The following is a 9,937-nucleotide window of genomic DNA, read 5'->3' as shown; positions in this document are numbered from 1 at the left end:
ATGGGTACCTTGGCACACAGCTGGCTCTCAGTTGCTGAGCAAGTAGATGTACAGCCTTAAAGGCTTAAAGACGTCAACTAGAGGCAGGCATGGTAGCACATGCTTTTATTCTCAGCACTTGGGAAGGAAAACAAACCACAGCTTTAGGAAGAAACCCAACCTGCTGCTAGCTGGCCTTTCAAAAATAGACACTGTGGCCAGGCGGTGGTGGCGTACAGGCGGTGTTGGCACACGCCTTTAATCCCAGCACTTGGGAGGCAGAAGCAGGTGGATTTCTGAGTTCGAGGCCAGCCTGGTCTACAGAGTGAGTTCCAGGACAGCCAGGGATATAGAGATGGCTCAATGGTTAAGAGCACTGGCTGCCCTTCCAGAGGTCCTGAGTTCAACTCCCAGCAACCACTTGGTGGCTCACAACCATATGTAAACATCTGTAATGGGATCCGATGCCCTCTTCTGGTGTGTCTAAAGACAACTACCATGTCCTCACATACATAAAATAAATGTCTTTTTAAAAAATAAATTCAACAGACTTCTCTTTCAGCCATTTCTTTTATTTACAGTTTGTGTTCAATGCAAATCAATTCCATAACATGAGAAGTTACTATGAATCAAAGCATAAATACACAAACACAATATACAATCAAATAGATGTACAGCATTCAGGTGTGAGGCAAGGGGAGTGTTCATTCACACACACAGTAGCTTCCGGTCTGTGAGCTCTCCTTCATCCCAGGAGGGTTTCTAAAGATGGAGAAAATGACTCTGGTTATCGAGACTACTGTACGGGTAAGCATCAGTGTGTGACCATGCGAACAAAAGATGTTTTTCAGGAAATGTCTATGTTTTAGAAGGTATGTGTCAAGGAAGAAGGTATCAAGGAAATTGGAAAAACTTGCGGTAGAACCAAGCCCCCTTTCAGGCACAGGACCAATGTCAAACTACCTAAAAATATGAACTGATAACCAAAGTATTCCAAATGTGGCTATTCTGATCCATTGTTTTTCTCTTTAAAAAAAAAAGTATTTACAGAAATTGTATAAAAGACTTTGTGAATTCAGTGAGAGCTAGCTTCCAGTCTTCAAATCCCAATTGCTGGGTTTACAGTTTTGGCTCCTTTGCATACTTGCCTGTAGAATTTCAAGACTCATGATTTTTGCCTTGCTGACAGACCACACTTTAAATTATGAAAAGCCCTCCATGTAATGCCAAAATCAAAAGCAGTGTTTTGAAATTAGCCGAAGTCAACATGACTCTGCTCTCTGGAACCAATTGACTAAAGTGAATTTGGTACTTGTGGTAAGTGAGAAACGACAATGGGAAATGTCTACGGTTTGACTGAAATCAGGTTTATTCAGTGGTGGCTGGATTTGGGGGTGGGTTCCAATCCATCATTGCCTGGCACATGTCAATTACTAATAAAGGTCGATCAAATACAATGTCAGACATAAACCCACAGAAGGAGGGTGTAAAACGTTCAATTCCAAAGAGAACAGCCAGAGTTCAATCACGTGGAACTTTACCTAGAGCTTAGCATATTAAATTAGTAATAACAAAACAACACATTGGGAATTTAGAGCAACGCCTGGTAGTTCCTTCCAACGTGTACATAAATAGCATGAGAGAAGCTTTTGAATATCACCTAACTGCCTCATGGCCTTATAGGTCGCATGAACCAATGAAAAAATGGATCTCCATTCCACACCCCATCCTTATCTCTACATCAAGCCTATGCCCAACTTCAAGTGAGAGCTTTAAGTGCCCCCATTTCTTAAGCCACATTCAAGGAAATCATGTCAGTTCTGGACGCTGTCTTCATCTTGGAACGTAAAACTCCAGCAGATTCAATATTGGTATCTCTCTTCTCTCAAACCCTTCACGCGTCCTTTAAACTGGTCAAATTTTGAATTCTCAGTGTTTTCTGTTGAGGTATGGTAACAGCCAATTCGAGGTGGACCTGTTTCTTCCTGGTCACATTGGACTTGTGGTTGCCATTTGGGGTGGGTCTAGAAGATGGGGAAGTAGAGACGTTTCCTGGCCAGAGTCTCTAACAGTAGAGATGTAGAAGAGAGAGAGAGAGCGCCAGGAGACCGGCTGTGGACTGCAGGGAGCTGCCACCCCCTCTGGTGGTAGCATTACTTGGACTTGGGGAAGCAGAAATATTCTGGTTATCGGAAAGTGGTGCAACAGATGTTTGGTTGCAGTAAATCTAAAATACATAAGGAAAAAAAAAAACACAGATAAATTTTCAGAACCATCCACAGCTGTCTCCATTCACACTCTCTAACAACACTCAAGCAGACAATAGTCTCGGGAGCTGCAGTAGAAGTCAAACACGGGGTCTTAGGGACACGAAGTCCTCACGCTCCACCACTGGACTACACTCTACAGGCCCCGATCCACCCTGAGAATGCTTTTTCCTACATTGTTCTCTTAGCCACATTTTAAATTCTGAATCATTCTCACTTGAAATCTCATCAAAACGATTCTCTTTAGTTTTAAAACCACCTCCATGTATACCTAAAAAAAAAAAAAATGCAAATAGTAACAACAAAAGTTCTTAGGGTGGTGATACATCATCTCAGCACTTGGAAAGCAGAGGCGCAAGAGTCAGGAGTTTGAGGCCAGCTTTGGCTACATGAGACCGTCTGTCTCAAAAAACGGAGTTCTCCAGACTATCTAACTGCCAAGAGCATAAAAGTTTCTAATTCTGCCGTGTAATAAAGTTTCTGCTAATCTAGTTTCAGATACTGTATGGATTGGCTACCATTGCAGGCTAGGTTTCCTGTTTCCCTAGACAAAAGAATACTTTAAAGTTGCTTAAAATTTTTGAACCTTAAAATACTGTAATTGAGCCAGGTCAGTGGTTCTGATCTGTAACTCTAGCACCAGAGAATGAAACCCAAGAGATTTAGACCTTAAGACCAGCCTGGGTTTTAGGTCTAGACTCAAGAAAATAAAACCTGGGCTGGAGAGATATGGCTCAGAGTTTAAGAGCACTTGACTACTCTTCCAGAGTTCAAATCCCAGAAACCACATGGTGGCTCACAACCATCTGTAATGAGATTTGATTCCTGGAGAGAGAGAGAGAGAGAGAGAGAAGAAAATTTGCATGTGGCCAAAAATTGTGGCACACACCTTTAATCCTGGCACTCGGGAGGAGGCAGAGGCAGGCAGGTCTTTCTAAATTCTGGTCTACAAAAAAAAAAAAAAAAAAAAAAAAAAAGCAGCCCTATATAGTAGGGCTTATCTCAAAGACAATCAAAACCTTGTATGTGGTGTGCGGGGTGTAAGTGATGTGTGTCTGCACACACTTGTGTGACGATGAGATCTATGAGTTTGAGTTTGTTGAGTCACATAGTCCATCCTGGTGTGCTGAGTCTCTGGCTTCACACAGCCTGGAAACCATTGCCTTAAGGAAATATCTTAACATTTAAAACTTAAAAGCACATTGGGTATCCTATCTGCTCCTTTGAAATCTTGAAATTATAACCCTTCTCAACTCCCCCCTCCCAAAAAAATTTGTCTTAAATTGAAAAAACGGGAGCTGACCACTTAGGGATGTCACTCAGTAGCTGAACATTTGCTAGTATGTACAGGATCTGGGGCTAACCACCAGCACAAGAGATTAATAATAACGATTAATTTAATCTACATTTCAAAAAATATTGGAGAGTCCTTGCTCTAAGGCAGAAGGATTTCAGTTAAAACATCCTCCCTTCACAAAAGGCAGGGTTTGGAGTTAAATTTCACCAGCTCATTGCCTGGCGACTAGCTAGACGCTGTGGCCGAAACCAGGCTTCCCCTGTGTCCCAGCAACCCAGTGGCACATTTCACCGCTGCTTTTTCAAGCCGTGAAATGCACAGTCCGGCGAGGCACGTGATACTCTCCTTTGTCATGGAACAAAGGCTGATCCGAGTTTTTAGCCCTCACTGAACGGAGGGTTTGCCAGGGCTTGCTAGAGCTTCCGATTACAAGCAAGAGGGAGAGCGACGTGGCGCCAAGTAAAGAATCTAGCCACACGTACTTTCGGCCGCCCCTTGATCCAAAGATAAGCCCTCCCACACCAGCACTAGCTCCTTTTGTTCCACAGTCATAAGGCCATTACGCAAATATTGACTAAAGAAATGTGCAAATTGTGTCCAAAGTAGACTACCCACACCAAAATCTTGATCCAGCCAATTATACTTACTGGGTACCTACTGTGTGTAAGACAGAGCCTGTCCTATTGGGAAGTGGCATTCACACAAAAAGGGAAATATTAATACAGGGAGCCTGTCTTAGGGGTACCGGAAAGTAACCGTTCTTCATTTATACAAAGAGCTTTTAGTACAGCAGGTGACAAAAAACTAAATAATAATAATAATAATAATAATAATAATAATAATAAATAATTAATAATAATGAAAATGAGCCCAATGTTCAATTTGAGTCTAGAGGTCCTCTCCAACACCATCAACAAATTTTTACATGTTAATTATTAAATTGACATTAAACAGCTTTTCTCCACCAAGCTCCCTTTGATTTGCTTAATCAACACCTCCCTCTCAATATTTCTATGAGGCAGAGGCCTGGGGAGAAGGGTATTTTAGTTTCACGAAGCCGAGTCCCTTCTAGATGGGGGGTTCGGAAGGACTGAGAAAGGCCCCGGGGCACAGGCAACCCACAGCGAGAAGACAATAGGGTACAGTTACCCTGCCTGAGATGGGGAAGACGAAGCGCACTCCCAGCTCTTGGGCTGCTCTCCCAGGTGAGCCCTGACCCTGGATCTCTAGGGACCAAAAATCCAGCGCTCCCAACTTTTCAGGGGCCAAGCCCTAGGGACATCTCTAAGAGAACCAACAGCTGTGAAAAGCCACCGTCTTCTCGTAGTCGCGTCCCGGTCTCCCAGGCTCAGCTCCAGGTCTCATTCTGGGCGCGGCGCCTTCACCCTTTCGCTAACGCAGCTAGAGCAGCGCCACCCATGGTGCTGGGGGACGAGATCTGTACCCGGGACAGATCTTCCTAAGAAAGGAAGCGGCTGTGGACTAGGACAAAGCCTGACGGAGAATAGGGACACTAAAAGTCGTGCCCTACGTCTCTGTAGTGCCAGTGAGTCTAGGCTGAGATGGGGCCCCTACTGTGGCCAGGGATGGAGGTATGGGGTCGCGGGAGTTGGTGGCGTCGGGAGGTCCCTAGCTAAGCTTCAGGACTCCAGTGGGAGAGCCAAAACCTTCCTGGGCGATCTCCAAACCAGTTTGGACGGTGGAGGATGGGCGTGTGCCACGCTCCCCCGAAGGGGACCGTCCCCTCTCTTTGTGTGGTTCGCAGGGAGCGCGAAGACCCTCCGTGGGAAGGGAGGGGCGCTCTCTCTCGAGGGAAATCCACACCACGAGTTCCCCAAGTCAGTTACCCAAAATTCTCCCTTTACCCCAATGGGTGGCCTGAGGTAGGGACTTTTACCCCTCCAAACACGAGCGCCCGCGCGCGCGCGCGCACACACACACACACACACACACACACGCCCCAGGACATGCTCCCAGTGCCACATCAAGAGCAGGGTCTCACCTGCGTGGGTAGGAGTAGTGCCAGAAGCAGCAACCCCAGCCCTAGCCTGGCCACCATCGCTCTGCCCATGTCCGCTCCGTCGGCGCGCGGCGCGACTCTCTGGATTTCGGTGCGTGGAGATCGGCTCGGCTCGCGCGGGCGCAGGCAAGGTGGGGAGCGCGGCCGGCCGGCGGGACCTTATATACCGGGACAGCCACAATAGCCGTGACGTGCGGCGCCCGCCCACCCGTGCTCTCCTCCTCCCCCGCCGCCTCCCCGCCCTCCCCCCCGCACGGCTCTCGCGGCCCCTCCCTTCCCCCCCAACCCCCAGCACCGGGCCCTGGGTGACTTGGGATGTCCCGGGGCGGCCAGCGCGGCAGGTGGGCGGACGCCCCGGGGTTCGGGCACAGCTAGGGTTTCCCGGAGCGGGCTGCATATGCACGGGCGCGGGTGACTCCCAGACGGGACCCGGGGCGAGCACACGAACCACACACGCCGCCCGGCCCAAGTTTCCTTTGTTTCCCCGGCCCTGCCATCTTACCCCCCAACACGAAAAGTCGAAGCCGCGGGCGCCGCGCAGACTGCGCCGAGCTCAGGGCTGGGTTTTCTCAAGTGCCCGCTGCAAAGGGGAACCGGGCAGGCTTGGCAGGTCCCTGGGCCGTGGCGCGCGGGATTGGCAAGGAGACCCGGCGCCGCCTCGCGCTGTCCCTTGGCGGCGGCACGGCAGGGATCGCCGGGACCCCGGGACCCTGCCGTGAGTAGGCTCGGCTGGGCGGCCGCCCCTCGCTCGGCTGCTTGCTTTGTGTTTTGAGCTCGTCTAGGGCTGCATCCAGCAGAGCACACCGGGGCAAGCCCCCGCAGCATCCATCCCGACCTAGGGAACAGCCAGCTGCGCACGGCCACAGGGCGGGAGACTGCGAGGGACTGGGTTTCGGTCCCAATATTTTCCACGTTTCTGGGGACGCGCTTGTTCTGCCTCTGTGGCACAGTACTTGCTCAGCAGTTCGAACGCTTTCGTGTTCCTGCCATCCCCCCTCCCCCCACCCTCCACCCCCCCATAGTTGCCGTTTAAGTAATTTGACAAACCGATGCAGAAAGATTAGTCATCAGTCTGTACGTTTTAATGGAATCTTTCTTTCGATCCTTCTTTTGTGAAAACTTCAAAGCAAAATTTAAAATAATTTAGTGGTAGAATATTTTTAATTTTTAATCACAGGGTTTAGGACCTTCCTGTTTAAAGTTTAGCCCACGTGTTTTACAGACCTTAAAGCAAAAACAAAGCAAACCTAGCAACGGTGGAAATTTGTTTAAATTTCAATTTTTGCAGAACAGCCTCGTAAAAACAAAAATTTTATGGCAGCAAGCTGACAATGGACTCCACAGTCGTTGGTTTCTGGCTGCGTTAGCCTGAGCCTTACGGGGTCAGCCACAGCCGCTCAGTAACTTTCCACGTGTGAGGTGTGCTTGGGCGCACAGGAATTTTTGTATAGCGCCAGTGAACTTTCCTGTTTAACAGTTAGCACACTGTATAGAAAGGTCTTTCTGTGCCCAGCGTTGGCGGCGCTCCTCTCCCGGGGTGTCGCTAGGACTGACTCAATAGCGCCTAATTGCAAGGGCGCCGTCTTCAGAGCTTCTCCAGGACAGGCTATGGAACTACTCCTGGCCTCCATTTGGTGTTTTGTTTTTGTTTATTTGCCCTGGGCTTGTTTTTTTCTGCCCCTCGCGTCAGCTCTCCACCTTCCCCCTCCTTCCTCCCGACCTTGTCTCCCTCCCCTTTCTTGGTATTCGCTTTAAGGAAAAGTGCTTTTGCGGTAGTTAACAATACAGCCTCGACCTTTTTTTTTTTTTTTTTTACTTTGGACAAAATGCTGGGGCTTTTTCCTCTGTAAAACGGAGACGATGGTGATCCTGTAACCGATGTGTTATTAAACAATTATTGTACGCCAGCTGTGGTAGTGCATGCCTGGAAACCAAGCTCTCAGGAGGCACAGGTGGGAAGATCACTGCAAGTTCAAGGCCAGCCTGGTCGACAAGAGCAAGTTCCCGGGCTATCCGGGGTTACAAAGCAAGACCCTATCTCAAAAGCAAACACAAAGGACCGTCATGTCTGTTAAGTGCTCCAGGGCCTACCTCTTAGCTCTCTCCCTTGGTATTTGCTCATTAGCTGGAGGGAGGTACAGGAAACCGAAAGCATTTACCTCCCCTGTTTACCTCTCTGTGTGATTTGAAAGTAAACAGCAAGCTGAGCCAAAGCCCCAAACTGATGAAGTGTGTGGGACTCATCTCCTTCCGTAGAATTCTGAGCAAGGCTCTGTTTTTCACCTCCTGTAGAAGCTCCCCTGGAACTTTCTGTGTTTTCAGGATGGTGGCCATTCTGTGTGCCCAGAAGGGGGTGTCCTGGCCTATGACCCATGAAGCCTCGAGCCAGTGGCTCTAGAAGCTCTGCTTTGAGCTGGCTGTGGGTCAGCATTCTTCCTCCAGCTTTCCAGTGTGCTTTTCTCTGAGCCAATGTCAGCTCAAGCCTCCACTAAGAAGAATCTTTACGTTAATCTCAGTTTGTCTTTGGAACATGACCAATTTACATTTTATGGAGAAGCTATAGCATGGAGTGGTTTTAAAACTGATTGTTCACACATTAATATCTGTGGTGGAAGATGCTAACTGGGGTCAGTTATCTTTTTTTATGAAATTCTCTATGACATTCTTTCTTGTGGTATTTGACGGCCGATGTGTAGCTTGGGCTGGCCTTGAACTCTGAATCCTACCTCGGCCTCCAGAACTCTGGGGATCCCAGCATTCTGGGCATTTTGGATACTGGCCCTGTCCTGAGTAAAACTGTAATGGCAAGGCATACAATTCCTTTGTGCTCACCAGAGAGGAAGGCTGGCCACCAGACAGATGCAGCACTCAAGAGACCCTGGGTCCAGCCTGTTCCTAAGCTCAAGTCTGACTTCCTGTGAGCATTCCCACCTCTTAACACCTAGAGTACACTGTCATGTGGACCTACGTGCAGGGGATGCAGCCCTAACTGAACGGATTCCAACATTTAGCAGAGGGCTCCAACCCAGGACACAGCAAGCTGCCTCTGCTGTTGCCATGGGCATTATTCTGTGGCTCTTTAAATCATGTTCCTTTTCCTTCCAGGTATCTTGGTATATGATGTTCCTTTTTTTCTTTTCTCTCCCTGCCCCGTTTATTTACTTACTTACTTACTTTCTTACTTTTTATTGTTGGGGGGGTCTACGTGGGCCCCGGGACACACGTGAAGGTCAGAGGACTGTGCTGTCTTTCTACCACATGGATTTCTGGAATTCAAACTCAAGCCATCAGTCTCTCTCTCTCTTGTCAAGCCATCTGTGTGGCTGCGTGGCCTGAAACGCCCTCATGTGGCTGTGAGGTCGACAGTGCATCTGTATTGGGGGGGCGGAGGTTATTCTGAAATAAAACAGAGATGTTAAGAAACTTGGCCGCAGCCACAGAGCCGGTTATGATGCCACCTCTGAAGTTACAAAGCTTCCTGACCCAGGTCAGTCCTTTCTGCTTAGCTGAAAAGAATGGGGCTCGGGGGGCGGGGGGAGAATCTAGCTTAGTGCCACAACTGGCCTAGTGTGTCCAAGGCTCTGGGTTCATTCATAGTACTGGCAATTTAAAAAGACAGGAGGAAAGAAAGGGAGAGAAAGAGAGAGAGACTAAAGAAGGAGGATTGTAAGGTCAGTGCTACCCTGGAATCTTAGCAAGGCCCTGTCTCAAATAGTAATAAAAGGGCTGGGGATACAGCCCAGTGCTGAACAAATACAAAGCCCTGGGTTCAATCCCTAGTATGTGGAAGTGGTGGGACAGGAATGCAGAGACTGTGTCCACCCCATGTCCTCTCCACCTGGCACTCAGTAGTGGATAAATGGACTAACATTAGAGAATAAGGTTAATTTGCATTTTGATTAAAAAAAATAAGTCTTATTTTTAGGAAAATAGAAGATTAAATATAGAGCTAAATTATTTGACATTTTTAGCGAAATGGATGTGAAGTAAGATATTATTACAATAAAGTCTACTTTCTGGGCTTTATTGTGCAAACAGTGCCTAAAATAATCACATTTAATTAAAATCCCCTTCTATTTAATGATGCTGGGTTTACAATGCTGTCCTCTTTCCTATTTCTGTGCTGCCCTGCACTCAGCTGGCATTCAGCTCTTCCGTTTATCTTGGTCTTTTAGGCAAGCGTTGTTCCTCCCTTTCACCAGATCCAAGCCCGGATGTGGGCTAGTATTCTGGTGGGAAGTCCCTGCTCAAGCCCCTTCAGTCCTCTGCAGGAGTCCCTGGACACTCTGTGGGGATGTGCTGCCCTCTGCTGGCCACATGGATTGTTGGCGCTCGTTGTCAAAATAAATAAGTACATGGGGGGAGGGAGGGAGT

The 9,937-nt window shown here is 48.1% G+C and overlaps 1 protein-coding gene across 1 annotated transcript; it reads right to left on the bottom strand.

Moving 5' to 3' along the window:
* Nucleotides 1–530: 530 nt before the first annotated feature.
* On the bottom strand, nucleotides 531–5,721 carry Cd24 (CD24 molecule). Its single transcript, XM_031347971.1, has 2 exons — nucleotides 5,546–5,721; nucleotides 531–2,206 (listed from the first exon to the last, which is right to left on the bottom strand). Exons 1-2 carry the CDS (start codon nucleotides 5,612–5,614, stop codon nucleotides 2,045–2,047), a joined length of 231 nt encoding a protein of 76 aa, XP_031203831.1. The 5' UTR covers nucleotides 5,615–5,721; the 3' UTR covers nucleotides 531–2,044.
* Nucleotides 5,722–9,937: the final 4,216 nt, after the last annotated feature.

The sequence above is a fragment of the Mastomys coucha genome, unplaced genomic scaffold (genome assembly GCF_008632895.1).
Source record: "Mastomys coucha isolate ucsf_1 unplaced genomic scaffold, UCSF_Mcou_1 pScaffold3, whole genome shotgun sequence".
In the NCBI taxonomy this organism is placed as follows: Eukaryota; Metazoa; Chordata; class Mammalia; order Rodentia; family Muridae; genus Mastomys; species Mastomys coucha.
This window is presented reverse-complemented; position numbering and strand designations above follow the sequence as displayed.

Excerpts from the sequence above, each read along its gene's own strand:
- Cd24 (XM_031347971.1), bottom strand. The coding sequence starts at position 5,614 with ATGGGCAGAGCGATGGTGGCCAGGCTAGGGCTGGGGTTGCTGCTTCTG. Across the intron at positions 2,207-5,545 it reads CACTACTCCTACCCACGCAG|ATTTACTGCAACCAAACATC; the intron begins GTGAGACCCTGC and ends TATGTATTTTAG.